Here is a 22025-nt window from a genome sequence, read left to right as displayed (position 1 = left end):
TTGTATTATTTTATTAGTTTTAATAACACTTATAATTTTAATATTTTATTTTCATTCCCATTATAAAAAAATTTAGATCCACTGCTGCATATAAAGAGGAAGACTTTATATGCAATCGTGCACCACACCATAGCACAAACAGGTATCTCTATATTTATTATTCATGATGAAATGGTGTTATGAAAAATGCGGGAAATAAAAATTTTCGGAAAATTTTATAATGATGCATAACAGCCTAGAACTGTCGCTTAAGGTAAGCACGTTTTTCTTATTTTCAATAAAATGTTTCAATTAGGAGTGTTCATCAACCGATCCAAACTGATTCAAATCGGGGTGGCCGAACCAAAAATTCAATAACCGAACAAATCGAAAATTAAAAAATTGCAAACTGAAAAAAAAACCGCAACTTTTAATTGGATTGGATCGGTTTTCGGATTGCTTAATGAAAACTAATCCAATCTAAACCGATCAAATATATTAATTTTTCTCTACTTACTTTGGTCTTTCTCCAATCACAATCCAAAAATTTATAAACTCAAGACCCATTAACCCATCAACTAAACCTAAAAAAAAATCTAGTCACATCTCATCAACAAAGTTTCATCTGCGTAGAGCTTCATATCTCATTGTTCCCAAAAAAAGAAACTATATTATCGTTTACTGATGCTTTTGTATTTCAAATTTTTTTTTTACAATGCCAATATATATACAAAAGATGTTAATGCATGAAATAAATTTTAGGATTTTCAAAAAACCAAAAACCGATGCAATCCAAACCGAAAAAAATTGGATTGGATCGGATCAGATTTGAAAAAAAGTCCAAACCGAATGGATGATTACATGATCAAACCGAAGGGATTAGATCGGATGATTTTTGTTTTCAAAATCGATCCAATCCAGACTGCGAACACCTCTAGTTTCAATATATAAAATGGAAGGGTAGAGATTCTCTGACACTGTGTGTGCACAATTGTGCTCATAAGTGGGTTATGTCACAAAATAAAAGCATAAATGTGTAAAAACTGAAATGAGACCAATAAGAATTACATAATAAAAATTGTATAAAAATGAAAGAATACGAATGTAGGGGTGTATATATATGCATAATTACATTATTGCATATTTAAAATGGAAGATGTTAACTTCTTAAAAAAAAAAAAAAATGGATTCTTTCATTGAATTTTCGTTGGAGTGGATGGATATTATTAGATTGGTTTCTGTCGATCATTCTAGGTAAGGACTTTTCTGGTCCAGTTTACCAAAAAAAGAAGAAGGACTTTTCTGGTCCGTTTGTATTTATTTATATATATCTGGGAGGATCGCAAGGACGGGTTTGAACTGGTGACCCATATAAAACAAAAAATTTATTGGGGGAAATTTGAGAATGACATAAAACAACGCATTATTATATTTCTTTTGTACTATGAATGGAGCGGAAATTTTTTTAACGGTGTACTGAAATCGGTACATCTATTTATTAAAAAGGATAATTTATTTATTTTAACCCTACTTTTTTTTTATATTTTCTTTGTGTTCTAAAAACTTTTCCTCATTTAATCGTGCATGTATACCCATTTTACCAAAAGTTTGTTCCAATGGAACATCCAAGAAGAGTTAGGACTGGATTTTTCTTTCATAAAAAGCAATTGTTACATGACATCACTACGGTGCATCATGTTCATGTCATATCTTGACTACTCAAATCAAAGTTGATCTGAAGTTAACTTGGCAAAAAAATTGATATAAAATATTTTTATAGTACTATTATCAATTTTCTCACCACCATATATATTATAAATCTAAAGCAACTGCAGGGCACCATGTTTATCGTAATCTCAATCTCTTCCACTTTCATGATGTAGATCAGTAAATATCCCGCCATGTAAGTTACAGGTGAAAATCGAGCTTGAATTTTAATTAGAGTAATAATTCATTTAATTTACCCGTGATCCACCCTCTTGGATCAGGTTTGAAAAGTTCTTAATTATTATTAATTTACTATAGAAAAAAAAAACGTGAGATTTTAGTCAATCTAGAAGAAGCGTGAGGGATTATTTCAGAAATTCATCTTCTAGAATATTAATTGTTATATAAATAATAATTAGTTTAAGAATTTTATGTTTTTTTTTATACACATAAAAATATGTGAGGTTATGTGAAAAGAAAAAAAATAAAAAAATATAAGTCTCGTATACTTTTATGGGAAAAATAAATCTTATGTTGTAGGAGAATTCTAATCTCATGTCATAGATACATTATATAAGTGTGAGACCCACCAATTTAAAAAAAAACTAAAAATAAAAATATGAGTGGCACACCTTTTTATGATGTGTGTAGGAATGATTTGTTTTCTCATGCAACATGAGAAAAATAAACCCGTATGAGAGATATTAAACCCTTAATTTAAATGATAAAGAGTTTCACCAAATGATGGTAGCTCAGTTGGCGCATGAGAATTGAGCAGGTGAGGATGAGAGTATGTGTTCGATCCAGTGGCGGACCTATGTGTGTGCAAGTGCACACACAAATTTTTTGGGGGGAAAAAAAAGAATAAAATATATTTTGGGTCATCAACAAAAATTACAGGACCTAATTTAATCTCTTAAAAAAAAAGTCTACTCGTGATCCCTTTAAATTCTAAAATAGACTCATATTAGTCCTTTTGAGGGATTAATGTGGATCTTTTTAAATTTCAGAGGACCATGATTTTGATTATCTGGGTTTGTTTTTGAATTCTGAGGGACCACGAGTAGACTTTTTTTCCCTAAGAGATTAAATTGAGGCCCGTAATTTTTGTTGAGGACCTAAAATGTTCTATTGTAACAGTTTAATTGACTCTTGATTACTTTTTTTATATTAAGTTAAAGTTTTTTTTTTTTGTTTATATTCTTTTGTATTTTAATATATTTAAAATTTTCTTTAATTTTTTTTTCTTTATTCTTTTATTCTAAGTGTGCAGACATTAAAAAAAATTTCTAGGTCCGCTACTAGTTCGATCCTTCTCATTATCATTTCTGAGAGGATTTAAAACTTTAATCCAGAATCTATAAACAACAAGTCCATGAAAGATACCTTTAATATATAAATAAAAAAATGATAAAAAAATTTCTTCTCCTATCCAAAGATGTCAGAGTACAAGGCATAATAATTAAAAAAATGATATTGGCACATCAGTCCTAATATTGATCCAACATAATAAAATGAGTTCAGATAAAATAAGAATAAAAATATCAACCAACGCATGGTATGACACCTAAAGATAAACAATTATTGGAAATCTAAGCACGGGTAGTAAAATTCCAAGTTGGTCAGAAATAAATTAAGTGATAATTATATAAGTAAAATAACTTATAAATATAATATATTAAGATTTTGTATTGAAATGTAATATTTGAACCCACTTCTTATAACGGATTTATCGCTTAGCTCATGATAATTTCCCTCTTCCATGCTCCCCGTTACCCAATAACAATATCTCAATTTCTCTCTATTATATAATCTTATTTGAAAGATTATAGATCAAACCGAGTCTAAACTGTAAACAGAATAATTCCAAACCAAAAAAAAAAAAAAAAACAAGACACGCCATCTACCTTCCCCAGTCCTTCCTCACCAAATCCATTTTTCCTCACCAAATCCATTCCTTTTCCTTTAGCCCTTTATAAAAATCAAAGCACAGAAATTGTCTAAATATGAAAGGTCGTCATAAAAGGGAGTTACAGAGGAACCAGGGACTCATACATCGTACTCTGTCTCTGTTGTCTACATTAAAATGAAGGCATGCTAAGCTAGCTATTGCTATCTTCATCTCATTTACAAAATACAGTTTATATCTTTCTGGCTAGTTTTCTTTTACTCGGAATGAAAATTCATATATCTATGACTTTTTTTCGAGCTATTCAGAATCAAAGCAAAGTGGTGGTGGTGGTGGTGGTTTTTGTAGCACTTTCCCTCATTAACTGCTCCTCCAGCCTCAAGGTATGTACTTAAATCATTTTTCATATAATTAGATTTACAATCAACATTCAACACAATTAACAGCAGTTTCTAATTGAATATTAATAACAGCTGGGAGAAACTTGTGGGTCTAATAGTCAATGCGACGCTGGCCTCCAATGTGAAACATGCCCTGCAAATGGGAATACCCGACCGAGATGTACAAGGATCCAACCTACGAACCCCACTTCCAAAGTTGGTATCAGTTTCCAATTTTTATGTTCAAATGATTCTCTACCCTCTCTATGTTTTAGATACATACATAGAGGTGAAAATTATAGTAAATTTAAGTTGTGTTGTGGTTGGGTTGATTCATGTGTTCTTAGGTAAAAGGTTTGGCTTTCAACCGGTATTCGTGGTTAACGAGCCATAACTCTTACGCTCAATCTGGAGTTAATTCGGACACGGGATCTATAATTATATCCCCAACAAACCAAGAAGACACGGTTGCCCATCAACTCAGTGTAAGGCTTTGCTTCTCTCTTCTTCACTAATCACCTTCATGTGCTTTTGTGATCTTTATTATTCTTTAGAATATACCTGTCCTTGTAGCTATATTCACAACTAGCTGCAAATACTATTGTTAAAGCACGGGAATCTGACAATCGAGCACAAAGACAAGTGCATTAGTTTCAACACGTTTTATATTTCTCCATTTTCTCTATCTCTTACGTGTTTTAAAAGACTTTTATTTATGAATTTTTTTTTATTTTTTTGCAAAAAATAATAATTTCTGTCACACTAACATAAATTATGAGTGGATCCCATTACAAAGAGAAGAAATATAAAAAATTAGTAGAATTTACTCACTTTTATGTAAATGTGACAGATAATTTTTTTCTACGGTGAAAGCATAAACATTATACCCTTTATTCATTTATCTCTTTAATTACCTAAAACTTTCTACTGTTTATACTTGAATATTTATATTTTAAATTTCTGATATTTGTTTATTTTAAAATTTATGTTTATTGCGTACCAAAAAAAAAAATTATGTTTATTGATATTAATCAATTTTTTATTCATATAATCATATTTTCTTTTTTGTTCATTTATATAATTAATAATTTTATAATTTATTTTGATCATTTTCCATTTTTTTATTTTATGTTTTATATTCTAATTATTAATAATAAAAAATAATAAGTAATAAGATATTAAATTAAAATATAAAGACCAACTACTCATAAAAAATTAATGCCGTTTATTTTTTATGAATAGAAGCTATAAGGATAAAAAATCAAATAACTAAAAAAGAGATTTGATTTTTAATGGTAGGGCTAAAAATCAATAAGTGAAAATATATGAAGTAAAATAATTGGGTGTTTTATCTCTAATACAAACATTCTTTCAAGGGAAAAATTGTGAAAAAGAAAAAATTCCGCTAAAGATGGGAGAGAGATGTTATGAATGTCCATGTTGGACAATAAAAATGTTCCGCTTTAGTGAGTGAACCACTTAGTTGACAAGTACAAACATGAACAAGTTAATTTATCACCCCTTGCAGTCAATTTTTCTTTCACAAAATGATATTGAATTTTAATGTGTTTTCTTATTTCTTGATGAGTTGGATTAGAGGCGATGTAAATGCAGTATGATCATCATAGAAAACAAGTTCTGTAGTGCTCTGCCAATAATTTGTATTATGCTCTGTAGAAGAATGAGTCACAATTGATTGTTTCTTAGATTTTCGCAATATCAAGGAATTTTCAAAAAATAAAAATAAAAATAAAAATGAGGTTGATCTTTTAATGTCAACACAGGTTACTTAATCAACATCAGCATATGGTTGAAGGATTAAGCTAGCATGTTAGGAGAAAATAATGCCTCGGTTAGGTATGCTTTTAAAGTATCTTAAGATGTGGTGCATTGCATCAAGATGTGGAACACTATGCTTTTAATGAGTTTGTTGATAGTGTAAGTCTTCCAATCAACCTCATTAAGAGTAAACTTGAAGCAAGTAACCCTCACAATTATTAAGCTTTAGATTTGGATCCATAAGAAAAGGACCACGTTTGCACCCCAGAAATGATGTGTCTTCTAGCAGGGACAAGGTATATTTCCTCTAAGAGAGGAATATGCCATGCTTGGAATATGCAATTTCCAAGCCAGTCTTTCAGATTGAACTGAGATTGTAGATAGGACTTGTGCAATGATGACATTGCTTTGAGCCTGCAATTATGATATCATTATCATTCACCAGTAGGGCACCAACCCTTGACAGCTGTCTAGGATAGTAAAACTCTGACTTTGGTTAAACCTTGCCACATGTGAAATAGTTTTAATGAAATATAGCCCTGTTTGCTGGTATAACCTTATAGCAAACTGGGAGGGCTTTATACCTCTCCAATGTTCAATCATGTTGTACTTGATTTTATAAACACATCAACTTCCTATGTGATATATATATGTATGTTTTATTTAGGAGAATATGAAACATATATTTTGTTACTTCCCCACTTTTTGTTCATTCTCATTGCATCATATACAGAATGGCGTTCGAGGCCTCATGTTGGATATGTATGACTTTGAAAACGATATCTGGTTATGTCACTCCTTCCAAGGCAAATGTTATAATGCCACTTCATTTGTAAGTTCAAAGGGTTACCTATCTTCTAAATTCGTAACTTTTTAATTTGTGACCAATCCAACAAGTTCTGATTCTTTCTGTCACTCACACCCCATGCAATTAGAAACCTGCTATAAACGTGCTTAAAGACATCCAATCATTTCTGGAATCAAATTCATCAGAAATTGTCACCATCTTCATTGAAGACTACGTGACATCACCCCAAGGACTTACCAAGGTGTTTAATGCTTCTGGGTTGAACAAGTACTTGTTCCCAGTGTCTAGCATGCCTAAAAATGGTGAAGATTGGCCAACCGTTGATGACATGGTTCAGAAGAATCAACGGTTGATCGTTTTCACATCCGAATCTTCTAAAGAAGCTTCTGAGGGAATTGCTTACCAATGGAACTACGTGGTAGAAAACCAATGTAAGTGTTACACCATTTTAATATTAATAAGTACCAACATGTTATTACATGAAATTTAATTAAAAATTTCAGATGGAGATGAAGGAATGAAAGCTGGTTCTTGTCCAAACCGTGCAGAATCTTCAGCTATGAACACGAAATCAAGGTCACTGGTTCTTGTGAACTATTTTCGTACTGATCCTAATGCAAGCATGGTTTGTGCTGACAATTCGGCTCCATTAGTTAGCATGATGAACACTTGCCATAATGCTTCCGGTAACCGGTGGCCAAATTTCATTGCTGTTGATTTTTACCAGGTATTTATTTTACTTGTCTGCATTTCAGTGATTCTAATTTCTACCAATCTAATTACTTGCATAAACAAAATGTGAATTTGAATTTTTCTCTAGTATTTAAAAACATAAATATACAATCTAGGGAGAATGGAGGATATAATATAAGTGTGGACCTATGCATATATTTCAAAATATGACACCAGTAATGCTCTGTTTATTAAAAAATAAAAATAATAATCCAAATCTCATAAACATAAAACATACTTATATACATTTGCTAATCAATATTGGATGATGTATTTTTGTTGTAGAGGAGTGATGGCGGAGGAGCTCCAGAAGCTGTTGATGAAGCAAATGGCCATTTGACTTGCGGATGTGACAACATTGCCTATTGCAAGGTTTCCAACTTGCCTCTTTCTACCTTTTTTTAGCCCTTGTTACAATAATGAGTCACTTATGTTAAGTTCATTAATTATTTCATACCAAAAATTTATTTGAAAGTTTGATTTCTATTGATAATTTTTCATATTAATAGATTTTTATTACCATAAAAAATCAGTGTTTGTATCTTCTAAAATTTAGAAATATTAATAAAATTAGTTACAACTAAATAAAGAAATGATACTAGATGCTTACCAAAAAAAAACAAAAGAAAAAGAAATGATAATAGATGTAAACAAAATTTAAGAATCCAAATATATATATATATATATATATATATATATATATATATATATATATATATTTCTTTGGGCTTACTTTACTTGTCTAATTATGATGGATTATGTGACGGCTTGTTCTTACAAAAGAAACTGTCTACAAATCTTTACCATTTGTCTATAAATATATATATGCAGGCAAATGCCACATACGGAACATGCGATGTGCCTCCCATTTCTCCACCACCACCTGCGGCTGATACCACCACCACCACCGGAGAAAACCAGCCGTCGCAAAGCAATGCTTATATGGAGACATCTGCCAAGATGCTTCAATCATTTGGGATAATTTTGGGAATGACCACTTTCCTGACTTGGTTATAGAACCTTTACAATATATCTATATATATTTCGCAGGGCTTCATTCTTTTAACCATATAAATATGTGCATGTGGACTCTTGTAAATTAAATAAGGGAAATTTTTTCTTACGTTGACGTAGATAAGTTATATGTTAGTGAAAAAAAATAATGAGAGGAACTCACAGATGATTGGAAAGAGAAAAAATAAAGGTGAGATCCACTTTTATTATGTGTAGAAAAATAGATTATTTCATGTTAAATGAGATAAATATAATCCATTAAATAAAGCCTCGTTTTGCTTCAGAGGATAATATGAATTTCTTTTACTAAAACGTATTTTTCATTTACCACACTGTTTGACTTAGCATGGGGGATTTTTTGTTTTAGTCCACGAGATATATTTATAGGTTTGGCCTATTTTAAAATGGGTATTAATATTTTTTATGTTATAGAAAATAATTTTATCTCTTATATATACATAAATGTGTGAAGCTCATGTGAGACCGTATAAAGAAAAGAGATAGAAAAAGAAAATATGAGTCCCGCACATTTTTATGTATATGTCGTGTAGGAACTATTGGATTTATGCGAAAACGATTTAGGACCTAGTACATTGGTATGCTAACAGAATCATCATTGTTTCATAATTACCTCTTGGTGCGCAAATCTCGTGTAGAATCTTCCCTTGTATGATTCCTTTTCACGAACTGCTCACCTCAGCATCGCAGCACGAACAACTTCCTTGTAGCTGGACTGTGGCAGATCTTCCAGACTATGTCTCAAGGGGAAATGAGAAGTGTGTGGGAACTCTCTCAACTTTCAGAGAGATGACCTTACCTCAGCCTCTGCATCATCAAGGTTGATGACTATAAGTGTAGAATATATATGGGTTCCAAGAAATCCTAACCCTAAGCAGAATGAGCTTTAGGTTTCTTGATCTCTTCTTAGACACTAGGCCCTATTGAGCTTTAGTGAAAGAGCAAAACCCAACATGTAGAAGATAAAATTATTTCATATAACATGATAAACATTAATCCCTTTAAAATGTTGATGAAAACAATATGCTTTTAACCGCAAGACCAAAAAGGTTATATTATATAATCTCGTCACAAAAAGTTTCTTTTCTTATATTCAAAATCACGTTCTCATTCCAGTGAGATGAGGTTAAAGTGAACTTAATCAATTGTAAATAAAAAATATAAAGTCAATCAAGTACTGCATATTTCTTAATTATTATTTTCCAAGTTTCATATATGATTATATACAATCATCCATGGATTGGGTTCAATAATATGCCCGCTAATTTTGAATAAGGTTGAGGAATTATTGGATCTGTTTGGATTAGATCGATTTTTACCAACCAATCCAAAAACCGGCCAAATCCAATTAAATTTTATGATTTTTATTTTGATTTTCGATTGTTCGGTTTTCAGTTTTCGATTCATTTGATTTTCGATTTTTCGATTCGGTTATCGCAGCTTGAATCGATTTAGTTCGATTGATGAAGACCCCTAAATTGAATGAACTTTAGATAATTTAGTAACAAACTACACGTATCTTCGGATAAGAATGAGTGCAAGAAATTGGAGGGTCCTTTAACCAATTACTAGTGTTACAGCTCTAGCAATATTGGTTACATTCTGCGCTTTTATTACAAGTTCGTGGAATATACACGCAATCATGCATAAAGATAAATTTACATGACTTATTGAACTCACCAAATCTTGCATATTGACTGACTATGGGTTTTTTTGGCACCAACGACGGATTAATATGCACGATTTGATGAGTTCGGATAACTATGTTTGCAAATTGCAAAGCACAAAGAAGCTTGTTGCACATGACTCATAGTTAAAGGGAATTGCTTACAAATCGCCCTTTTTCTTAATTTAATTGGCTGTTGCTTCTTTAGTTAACCTTTGTTCGGTAATTTGTATGGGTGTTCATCAAGTTGGGTTAAATGTTAAACCACAAAGCCATAAATTATGACCTAAGCCTTACCCAATCCATAAATGACGGGTTAGTTTGGGTTTGTGAGTTGATTGGGTTAAAAAAAATACTCAGCCCACAAAATTTGGATGAGGTTTTTTCTCAACTCACACAGCCCAACCCACATAACATCTTGTTCTTGTTCTTGTTCTTTTTCTTTTTCTTTTTCTTTTTTAAAGTTGACGCAAACGGTGTCGTTTCCACTCCCTAGTCCATTTTCAATCTTTCAACAATGTAGCTGTCTCCTTTTCAAAAAAAAAAAACCAGTGTAGCTGTCTGTGAAGACACTAACTTCAATTGACTATGTGATTTATCGTTTATGACATTTGGACGTGTTATTTTACCTTTTTTTTTTGGTACATTGTTATTTTACCTTTAATTCATTTTATACTTGTGTCTGTTAAAGACTTGTTAGGTTACTTTAGCTTTTTTATATTAGTGTTATCTTGCATATGTTTAGGATCATATAGGAATTATTTTTTAAAATTCTTCTGTAGAAACTTCACCATTAGCTAGAATTTAACATCATTTCAGTGCATTTGTATTGTGATTTCTTTTAGAGCACACATCAGTAGACTTTCAGCTTTATTTGTTTATTTTCCCTCATTTTATTCCATTTTATTTTGAAGGTAACTTACGGAAGTGTTGGAAGGGAGAAGATTCTGAAGTTCAAGCAACATTGATTTTGGTTCCGGAGTTACTCCTCGGATCATGTCTTGCATTGCTGGTTAGCTTCTTTGTAATACATTGTTGTGTGCATGTGACTTATTTTTTATTTTGGATTGCTCCACCGGTTCATCAATTATTCGACTAATTTGGTTCGAGTTAGGTGGGATCACAAGGGTGACAAAGCTCTTCCAATCAATTTTTTTTAACACAGCTGAACTTATTAAAAGTGATAGAATATATATATTCAGAAATCATGCTAAGCAGGAATTCTGGCTTTTATTTCTTAATTAGTAACTTTTCTATTTTGGTTCTTCCAGGTTAATTTCACATTAACTCAGCTAGCATAATCTCAGCCAAATATGGTACAAGGCTGATGGTTGATCCGCCAGTGGCAACGGCACAAAAGATCAGGGACCGTTGTGCTTATGGGTTAGTGAAGCTGCAGGATCACCTTATTGCAATTGGATTTACAAATTTAATGCCAAATTTTGCTTGAAATAGTCCAGCCATTTATATTCACACTGGTAAGGAGCATCTATAAATTATTATAGATTGATTTTGTCAATCTTGTCTTCATCAAGATAGTCAAGTTTGAATGAGTATAAAGTTGATGGTTAACACTTCTTAGCGATAATATACCTCTCCAGTAGATTTAAGTTGCAGTAATTAATCATCTTAGCTACTTCCACTGCATCTACGACTTGCTACAATGCGCTTCCAGATATTTTCCACAGAATTATGTTTTGCTAATCCATGAGTTTAGAGTTCATAAATTTCAAGATTATTTTGGTTACCCTAGACTCGTCTTTGGTGTGTATGTGTTGTGGGCTATTTTACTTGAACATGATTTAAACATAACCATTTGCCCATCACTAGTAACTTTCAGAACATATTTTTCACCCGTGAATTCAGTACACAGAATGCCTTCAACATAAAAAAAGCATTAACATTGATACATCTGTTGTATACACGCATCAAAGAAGTTCGGCTATATAATTAAAGATTAGATAGCAATGTGATCAAGGGCAAATATGGATTATTTGCACATAGGTCTCAAAAGAATAATAATGGTTCCTCCAACTGAAATATACAGAATCATATAATTTGAAAACAGTCAGAACACATTGAATACATCTATATTGTATGAAAGAAATTTCTATCGACATCTTCTTTTTGCCCTGATTATTGACTTCTGAAGGCATGCCATTTTATTTGCCGTATTATTACTGCAGCTCCCCAACTGGTGCCTCATTGAGCCACAAGAAATGAATGAATTCATATAATTTTGCACTTACACTAACCTGCTCATAATTCGAAGAAAAAATATTCAAAATCATTCAAGAAGAAAAAAATAGCATAATTGAGAGCAAAGTATAACTCCGTGACCTTATATGGAGTTGGGTTAAGTTTCCTCATGTGGTCAGGTCGCATTTGCATAAGTTGCTTGATGCATCGCTCTCTAATGTCCCTTAAGGGTGGTAAAATTTCTCTCTTTTTATCTTCAAAAAGGAATAAGCAAGTTACTAAAGAAGAGTAAAAACTGACAGTCATAAGCTGCATTCACTGAATATATGAATGCTGGTAAACTGCTTTATAGTTATACACTGCAGTGTTCCAAAGCGCAACTTCGACTATCTGATGACATATAATATAACCATTTCATGCAGGAATTCATAAAGTGATACACTCAACAACCATAGCATTTACAGATGAGATTATATCTTCTTTTTATTAGTTTAAGGGGTAGGGGTTAGTATATCAGGTTCAAAAACTACAACAAAATTATAGTAGTTGGTTAATAATGAATCATGTGATGCCCTTAAAAAGATGCAGCAGTTTCCTCTTCCCTAAGCAAACAATGTAGGTTTTAATGCTTTCAATAAGCTACTATTGATCTCCATGATTGTCAATATTCTCTTAGTAGTTAGTTCTCACCTGAATTCCCAGGCCAGTAACACCTTAGAAGCTCCTCAACATGCTGTGGCACCACATATGCTCTCTTGGATTCTTGGAAGGGATGACGGCACAGAATTCTTTCTCCCACCTATGAATAAAAGATGAGAAAATAATTTTTATGCCTATTTGTAAACTACACGGAAACAACTCTTTTGGAGGCAAAGATTGACAAGCCAAGAGGCTGGAAACTTGACGTAGTAAGAGCAACAAGATGAGAGAAAAATTAAAAGCTGTCTGTTCATTATTTGGATTTATTTTATGAAACAGAGTAAGGAATAGCAATTGAATATGGCCTAACTTTTGAGAATAGCAAATATTAGGGTTCTATTAATAGTTGCATCTACATTACTCGGTGCAAATATGGTTTTTCTTCATCCAGCCCACCCTCAAGGAAACCGATATGAATACGTTGAAGGCAGCTCGTGAGTGTGCATGGGAATACTTACTTCAATTCTTAGTGACTACAAATAAAAAATTACATGTTTCAACCAAAGCATGACAGTTTTTCCTTACTTTCTTCTAATCCTACTCCAAGGTTAGAGTCCATAAAAAACCCATCATCTTGAATTCCCAACTTGGCATGCTAGTGAAAATAAACAAAATAGCACTTACCAAGGGGCAAGAGGGTGCAAACATTGAAAAAAAGATGAAGATAGATATAGTGTCATACACAATTCAAAACAATACCTTTGGAGAGGGTTCATTTTCCCCAGTCATTATGTCTACCAGGGGATAACCTTCTTTGCCATACAACCTATAACATCGCTTCTTACATGGAATAGAGACCTAAATACAGAGAAAGGAACAAAGGGGGGAAAAAAATAATTAAATGCCATATAGACGATTGCATTATCATGTCTTGTTTAGAATGTTCAAACCTTTGACACATCTTCAGAAAGTTTGATACGAGGCTGGTTATTTATCTCAACCAGCTTGAAAACAACACCTAAAGCAGCTTGAGCATAACATGTGACTAGGTATGTACCAATTCCAAAGGCATCAACCTCATGACCCTGTAGGGAAATGCAATCCAATCAAAAGAGTAGGACTAGAAATAATGTCTTTGTAAATTTTACCTTTCTGTCAAAACCAACATAAATGAAGCCATGCTGTTTTCATTTCAACCTCTACATATGCACGCAAAAGAAGACTAAATAATCTACAGTGTGTGGAAGGGATTCCAACATGATATGGATAAGTGCTGAGACAAGGAGAAAATAATTTAAAAGAAAAATCTATAAATATTCTGTTCCATAAGTTAGCAGTACCACATTTGGATTGTTCACCGTCACCTTTTATGCCACTAAGCTCCCCTGGAAGACATTATAGATCTTTTGATTTGAGCTTGGCTCTAAGCTCAATTCTGATTACACTTCAACCAATTTAGTCATTTGCAGATGAAAGACAGGCATGGAAGCAGATGTATCGCAATGAGGGAGGCAGATGAGATAATTTACAAGGATCCTAACACCTAAGCTCTGCCAGTAGCCAAATCAATCCTTGTTGGATGAGCTTGGAGCTAAGACTCGAACCTCAGATCCCTCCTTAAATTCAATTTCATTTTTCTTAAAACCTTAAATCAATTACAAATTATTTGCCTATGCAGTCAATCTCAGGGACGGCTATCCCTTCAATAAACCATTTTAAGCACCAAACCTCCTTAATGATTAATGTATCATCACAGGAAACTGTGTTACATGTATATGGAAAATTACATATGCACTAAGCAGGAGTAAATGATGTACGTATGCCCCACAAAACTGCAATATTGGAGGCAACACACCAAAAATATCACAGACCTCAGTGGTACACAAATCTGTGAACTAACAGTTTATTTTTCCTGCATTTAATGTACACTGGTGTTTTGACGTGCACTTATGTGTGTCAATTTAATAAAATTTAAAATTTAACATTACTAATAACTACATAATAACATAAGTACCCAATTGTCTATCAATTTTGTTTATCTTATTATTATTTATAGGGGGAAAAATATCACAATAACTACCCAACCAAATGAATATGTAAGAAATCAACAATTAAAATTTGTGCAAAGTTTGAACCAACAAATCATATCAATAATTTCTATAAAAGAAATTTTATGTGATACGGAAATTACACAATGTGCATACATACATATGCAAAGTAGCAAACACAGACACTGCTCAATTGTTAGGGTGATTGTGAATCAATAAGCGAGAAGCTTCAAGTTCCAGTTTGCAAAGAATAATACCTGTTTGTTTAAAGCATCTAATGTGTCCTCATTGATGTCATTACTAGCAGTGATTGTCAACTTCCCAAATTCAGGCACTTTGAATTCTTTCTCAATAGAGCAGAAGAACTTCCTGGCCTCACAAGACAAATATGCAAGGTCACCAGAGTCCAATCTAATGCCAACTGCTTTGTATCTGCACAGAGCATCATCTAAGCTCAGCAACGAATGACAATTATGTGATTCTTTGGAAAGGATGCTTTTTATGTTTAGAGGAATGGCAGGATGATCTAAGAGACTACTTGAAACCAAAAGTCATTATAATTTATATCGTCATACATATAAGAACTAATAAGAGACACTACAGTCAGTTAACAATAGGCTACTGTAATCTTTGAATTGAAAATAACAAACACCATAATAAACACATAATCTAACATGGGTAAAGGCATCTCCACAGAGAAAACACTAGCAACAAAATACATGCGGACCGCATAAAGAAAACTAAGAAAATTAAAAGAATAGAGCCTTTATCTAATAACCAAGGAAGAAGTTTACAGAAGTCAGCCCATAGAAAATATATTTCCAGGAAAATTTTGCAGTAATCCTTTTAAAAAAAAAAACCAAGCAACTAGCACCCAATGAGTTCAGATACAGCATCAAGTGAACCCTACTCAACATCATTATTACATCCACACTACTAGCAGATGCTACTGCTATTAGTTCCTTGTAAAATATCTATGCAGTTACTACCACAACAGATCAATTTTCATTCATTTGCAAAAGCACATGATAGTTTTATATTGTATGTATAACACGCTCCGTCATACAAGAGCTCTTTGGGCTTGAAGCATAGATAATGCACAGGTTCACCTACCTTGTGCTAAAATTCCATAATTTATTAGAACAATAGAGGCGGTAAGGATCAAAATTTAAACCACTTAGTCATAGAGGATCTAATACCATGTCACGCAATCAAGACTCTAAAAAACACAAGCTATTGGATAAAGACACATGAATGGTTTTATATTATATCTTGAACAAGTAACAACTTTGTGTCCCTATCAACTAAAAACCAACTACGAAAACCAACACTACAAAAAAATTTCATATTCATGTAAAACCTCTAATTAAGTGATCATAATAAACATGAGATACTTCATGACATACCCTAAATCTCTGAGAGCTAATGCGACTGCACAGAAGTTAGGAATTCCACTTCTCATCACCTGTCAACAAATGCCAATATAATCATCTAAGTAATGGACGAACTAAAGTAGAAAATAAGGAAACAAAATTTACAAAAAAAAAAAATAAAAAAAATAAGGAAACAAATTATCAAAAAAAAAAAAAAAAGAGTTGGTGCAATTGCAAATTTAACATATTTTCAACGTTAGGATATAAGATGATGGAATGAATTGGCAGCAGTTCACAAAGGACATAAAGGAGGGATAAGCAAGATTTACCCACAATCATTGGATGTCACTGGTTAAAACAAAGCTAAGATTATACATGAATGATGGCTGTTTGAGAAATAGAAAGTTAATAAAAAGATACTTACATCATATGTATCTACAAGGGCAAGAAAGCCATCAGGAAATGCCAATGCATAAGATGTGAATGCTGCCAACTCGCTTAGATTGGTCTCGCCAAAGACACCATTTGACAACTGCAGAGTGGGAACAAAGATAATTAGTATATGCACTGAAAAATCCATCTTCGATTTTGTAAGAGTGCAACAGCTAAACATGACAGAATGATGGTAATCATTTCTGAACATTGGCATGAAATGATTATTCAATTTTTTTCAGAGAGGAAAGAATTAGCACACAAGATAACCACGATCTAAATACCTTTCTGCTGTTGTTTAAGGTGCTGCTTTAATCATGTTAACCCAAACTACTACTGAACTGTTATCTTATTTTCCCAGTACTCGGGGGCATATGAATATATTACAACACCATAAGGGGAAAAAATAAATAAATAAATGAAAAATACTCATTCTTGCATAGAATGTTCAGTAAAGGATCAAAACACTTCAATTCACATATTCCAATCTCATAAAATAGTATCATGTGTTGTTGTCAAACACAATTTACCGCAAAAGCCTAACGTGTTAGGATAAAGCCTATTATCATCATTAACACAGAAGGCCCTTTGGACTTCAAGCACAGACAAGGTATGAGTCCACGAAAACTTGTGCAGAATGTTCAGTAGATACTCGTTCTTGCATAAAATGTTCAGTAAAGGACCAAAACACTTCAATTCACAAATGCCGATCTCATAAAATCATATCATGTGTTATTGTCAAACACAATTACCCCAAAACCTAACGTGTTAGGATAAAGCCTATTACCATCATTATGGCAGAAGGCCCTTTGGACTTCAAGCACAAACAATGCATGAGTCCACCAAATCTTGCGCAGAAATTTTAACTTAAAAATTAAAAGAGTGGGTCAGCAAGAATTGAACTTTTGACCACTAGGTGAATGAGGCTCCTATACCATATCAAAGACAAACTAGTCTAGAAGCTTGAGCTCTTAAGGAAAGACATAGTTTGGTTTTCATTAAAAAACCCAAACACTTTATGTCCTTTTGTCCTGCCATGGCAATGCACAATCCACTCACAAAGTTGTATGCTTGGTGAGCAATGTATTGCCTAAATATGCAAGTACCAAACACCACTTGTGTAAATGATGACAGAATCAATCCCAATTAGTAGCACAAAGATTGACCAGAAATTTTTGTGAAGCTAACTTTAATAATATAAAGCAATTTTTCTTTGTCTTTGATCTTTCCTATAATAGATTACAATGCATGCATGCCACCAACTTGAAGTTTCATCTATATTTCCTTTCTCTTCTAAGTCTTCTTTTATTTATATTAAAGAAAGAACAAAACTGAGGCTTCTGGCCCTTATGACATGGCAATGTAAATAACAATAGGTAGACCATCACTGATATATGTGGTGGTATTCAAGAGCTTCCAAATGCTCTGTACTACAAACAATGAAGTTTGCATTAAAGGCACAGGTATGAACATTTAATATGCAATGGTTTCATGACTATATTGGGCTTCGGCTTTTAATATATCCATTTCAGTCTCAGGAAAAACCTAAATACAACAACTACTTTAGGGTCTTTGCAAAAAAATAAATATATAATAATAATAATAGTAAATGAAAATATAAAACTTCAAAATGCGTTATAGCATAAGGATAACACCTTATCAAATCCCCCCAAACAGACACAAACACACACACACACAGACACACACACACACAAAAAGGTAGTTAAGAACCATAACAGAAAAACAACATAAGTATGCAAATGCTTATATCATGGCACCTGTATTTTGCTCAGCCATGTTAGAACCAGACTAACAAAATCTTCACATATACTTGAACCATCTTTTCTACGAAGTGACCTGTCTGTAATCTCATCAAGACTCTGCACATCACAGGACAAACAAGGTACACATAAAAGTAAGCAAAGGAAATATAACAAAAAGTGCCTCAAATCATATAAGGTATAATAATACTTTATATGAATTTATGGGGTCTGACTGCATATTATTATGACTAGCTAATAGGGACAAAAGTTTCATTTGTTCCATCTGAATTCTAGAGATGCAGTTGTCACTCTCCAATCTTGGTCTAAGTGTATATATTTGATCTTTTCTAGTCCTAAACTTAAGTAATCTCCAAAGATGTTTATAAGTATGAATGAATTGCACAGCTTTTAGATTTTATGACTTCACATATATTATTGACAATTATACCCATCTTCCCACTAAACTGCACTCCAGTGCCTAGAACTTATTGAACTTTTTATTCCATTACAAATTTCTAGCTATCCTTGTCACACAGTGACTAGAAACAATGCCTTTAGACATTTTGTAAGGACTAAGGATAGATTTAAACAGAAATTCTTTCCTTTCAACTATATAGGGGTAATGTATTACAAATGACAAGTATTCTTATTGGAAATTCTCTTTATAAACATCAACCAAATATGTAACAAATTTTAGTGAATTGATTACACACCATGTATGAGCTAACGAAGGCATGGGAATGAGTACCACGTAGGGGTATCCCGAATAACTTTCCTGCTGCAACATTGCTGTTGGCACACATGAACAAGGAAAATTACAAAGGAGTCAAGTTATAAAAAAGCACAGGTAAGAAATTAAAAATTCACTAAACCGAAATAAAAAGTAAATCCCCCCCCCCCCCTCCAAAAAAAAAAGAAAAGCAATTTTGCTCTGATCTTTCAATTTAAGTACACTATCCTGAAAAAAAAAAAAAAAAAAAATCACTCCCCGTTAAACCCGATTAGCTAATTACACTCAAGTTGTGTAAAAGTAGAATTTACACACCATGTCACCAAAACCATGCCCTGCCATCTACATAAACAGTAAATAAAGTGTCTTTGTTGTTTTACATTATTAAAAAAATCCCCATTAGGAAAATATTTAATCAACACTAAAGATAACACTCTTCACAAGATGAGCATTGTAAAAGCTTTAGTCCACCTCAAGCAGGATATCTGCTAGAAATGTATATTGTAATGAACATTTCCTCATCCATATTATACAGTACCCAACATGTTAGAATTGAATTGTTTAATTGATAATACCTTGTTGCATCAAATCCACCAATATAACAGTACTTCGACGCTCCCACTCCACCATCAGGGCCCTACATTCAAAATCAGAATTTCTTTAGGTGAATACTAAAGAAAGTCAGTTCTTCCTAATTTATTCATCAAAAAGCATTTTAAAGACTTTGTAACCTGAGCTCTTCGTAGTCCAAACTCAAGTAGAGTTTTGGATTTTCCAGCAACATTACGATGCCTTGCAGCATTGGTAGAAACTAATGATGCATAATTAATTAGATTCACATAAGGTGTTTCCAGCAATTGAACAACCTGAACAGTATAAAAGTCAATTTAATGTAAGAAACAGGTCATCTTTGAAAGACATCAATATTAAAAGAGGATATTTAATGATGGCAAGTACTCACAGCAACTGGACCTTCAACTCTCAACAGGGGTATCTTAGGAAAAACAACCGATCCCTCAGGAATAGCATACACCTCAACATCGGAGCAGTCAATTCCTCTAAGATAGTCAAAGAATCCATCCTAGATTTAATTGATTATTATTCATAGGTCAAAATACTTGGAATGGAGAATATACTAAAAAATGACAGCAGCATTAAATTTTCCACAGAATCACAGCAAACCCAATCATCAGCCATATTACTTCACATTTACACTTGGTCCAATGCTATTTATAAAGAAACACGTAATAAATTTGTAAAAGGAAAACAAATTCCCCATGAACAACCAAGCGCCTTGACCCTATATCCACGATTTAGATTTTCTAAAGTTAATTTCAGGGATATCTAGTTGAAAGTGTTGATGATAAAGTCAAAACGCAAAAAAGAAAAAGAAAAAGCAATTATGCTGTGTGCTTAAGGAGTAAGAAAATGTACTTCCAATAAGTACACATTTCTTAGTAAGGTTGCACAATTTCAAACAATTGTAATCTCACTATCGCTAGTTTCTATCTTCAACTAAATTGCTACCATATAATTTCTGCTTTCTTTACAGCTACATCATTTCATATTTTGAAAAAAATTACAGCTTTACGCCAGAATTCTTGATAGAGAGAAACTATAATTCTTTGCCTGAGTATTAATCAGCCAATCGACAACCAAAGCGAGATGTTATAGCTATAGTGAGGATTGCAATTTGGTTTACCTCACAAGAAGCAGATAAACTTTCCCTAACAAAATCAATCTCCTCTTCAGTGAGTCTGAAATTAGCTATGAACCTTATGCATTCCTCCAAACCAGCGAAGACAGTATATTCCCCACCAAATGGATTCTTCCGAAAATACAAATCGAACCTGAAAGCAAATCACCAACCAATCTTCTCACAAACACATATCAACATGCATCTGAGCATTTAAAGAACAATCAAATTAAATCCGAAAAACATGCTTAGGATATCAAGTAATTAAAACTCCACTAACCCTAACAGAATCAAAGATGACAAATACACCCAAAGAGCTCAATTCAACAAAACACAAAACAACCACAAATTTCAGCTTCAGGTGCACTTCCTCAGCAATCAAACACCAAGCAACAAAGGAAAATGCAAAAATATGGGGAAAAAAATAATACAAAAAACGAATAACGATGATTACTGACACAGCACGTTCTTGATGCTTGCCAGCTTTCCAGTAAGCGTAAGCCATGGTGAATTGGTAGAGATCTGTGAGCAGAGGCGTAACCATCGGGTTGGTGGGTCCATCTATGGCTTCACTCGAAGGCTGGTTTCTCGGTCCGTTCTCCTTCACCTCCATTGTTTTCTTCTCTCTCTCTCTCTCTCTCTCTCTCTGTGTGTGTGTGTGTGTGTGTGACTCTGTGAGTGTTCTGTTTTTGGTCTTGGTTTTTTCTGTTTATGGTTTGAAGTTTGTGCCTGTGCAGACTCTGCCTCCCGCGCGCTCTATTTATATATAGCGAATTCTGAAGCAAGCGTGAGCGTCACGCACAATATGCACTGAACAAAAAAACAGGTCTAGTGTGAAGACCCTTTGAACTGAACTTTGAACTTTGAACTTTGAACTTTGAAGAGATGAAAAAAGAAAATGAACAAGACAAACAAAGCCAGGTTGGTTGGTCGTTCTTTCGATTAAATTTCTAGGCAAAGTGCGGTGTTTGTTGGACGAGCAGAAAGGGTTAAAAATGGTTGAAAACAAGGATATTATTATTGGGATTAACGTGTCTATTGGACATAAATTTTAGGATAAAATATAACTTAACCCCTTATATTTTTTATTGTTTCAGTTAACCTTTTGTACTTTGTAATTATATCAAATCAATATTTTTGTTAAAATTTCCAC

The 22025-nt window shown here is 33.0% G+C and overlaps 2 protein-coding genes across 3 annotated transcripts; one reads left to right on the top strand and one right to left on the bottom strand.

Moving 5' to 3' along the window:
- The first annotated feature begins 3879 nt into the window (after positions 1–3879).
- On the top strand, positions 3880–8398 carry LOC133283789 (PI-PLC X domain-containing protein At5g67130-like). The gene is made up of 8 exons (XM_061480701.1): positions 3880–3978; positions 4069–4191; positions 4323–4460; positions 6488–6586; positions 6690–6993; positions 7066–7289; positions 7580–7666; positions 8126–8398. Exons 1-8 carry the CDS (start codon positions 3880–3882, stop codon positions 8309–8311), a joined length of 1260 nt encoding a protein of 419 aa, XP_061336685.1. The 3' UTR covers positions 8312–8398.
- A 3527-nt stretch (positions 8399–11925) lies between these two features.
- On the bottom strand, positions 11926–21799 carry LOC133283805 (nicotinate phosphoribosyltransferase 2-like). 2 transcript variants are annotated; one of them, XM_061480716.1, is made up of 15 exons: positions 21331–21799; positions 20879–21026; positions 20138–20257; positions 19908–20042; positions 19752–19813; positions 19160–19235; positions 18462–18563; positions 16676–16783; positions 16285–16343; positions 15136–15310; positions 13781–13915; positions 13590–13688; positions 12882–12990; positions 12333–12445; positions 11926–12247 (listed from the first exon to the last, which is right to left on the bottom strand). In XM_061480716.1, the coding sequence occupies exons 1-15, from the start codon at positions 21483–21485 to the stop codon at positions 12170–12172; spliced, it is 1674 nt and encodes a 557-aa protein (XP_061336700.1). In that variant the 5' UTR covers positions 21486–21799; the 3' UTR covers positions 11926–12169. The 2 variants fall into 2 exon arrangements, with proteins under 2 accessions (XP_061336700.1, XP_061336701.1); XM_061480717.1 differs by lacking the exon at positions 21331–21799 and having other exon boundaries at positions 20138–20234; positions 20879–20895.
- Between the last annotated feature and the right edge of the window lie 226 nt (positions 21800–22025).

Source organism: Gastrolobium bilobum, unplaced genomic scaffold, assembly GCF_033153095.1.
Source record: "Gastrolobium bilobum isolate Gb01-03AN ecotype WA unplaced genomic scaffold, APGP_CSIRO_Gbil_v1 utg2155, whole genome shotgun sequence".
In the NCBI taxonomy this organism is placed as follows: Eukaryota; Viridiplantae; Streptophyta; class Magnoliopsida; order Fabales; family Fabaceae; genus Gastrolobium; species Gastrolobium bilobum.
The sequence above is the reverse complement of the archived record's forward strand: the minus strand, read 5'-3'. Positions and strand labels throughout refer to the sequence as shown.

Excerpts from the sequence above, each read along its gene's own strand:
- LOC133283789 (XM_061480701.1), top strand. The coding sequence starts at position 3,880 with ATGACTTTTTTTCGAGCTATTCAGAATCAAAGCAAAGTGGTGGTGGTG. Across the intron at positions 3,979-4,068 it reads ACTGCTCCTCCAGCCTCAAG|CTGGGAGAAACTTGTGGGTC; the intron begins GTATGTACTTAA and ends TATTAATAACAG. Across the intron at positions 7,290-7,579 it reads TTGCTGTTGATTTTTACCAG|AGGAGTGATGGCGGAGGAGC; the intron begins GTATTTATTTTA and ends TTTTTGTTGTAG.
- LOC133283805 (XM_061480716.1), bottom strand. The coding sequence starts at position 21,485 with ATGGAGGTGAAGGAGAACGGACCGAGAAACCAGCCTTCGAGTGAAGCC. Across the intron at positions 21,027-21,330 it reads AAGCATCAAGAACGTGCTGT|GTTCGATTTGTATTTTCGGA; the intron begins GTCAGTAATCAT and ends ATTTGCTTTCAG. Across the intron at positions 13,689-13,780 it reads TTTCTGAAGATGTGTCAAAG|GTCTCTATTCCATGTAAGAA; the intron begins GTTTGAACATTC and ends CTCTGTATTTAG.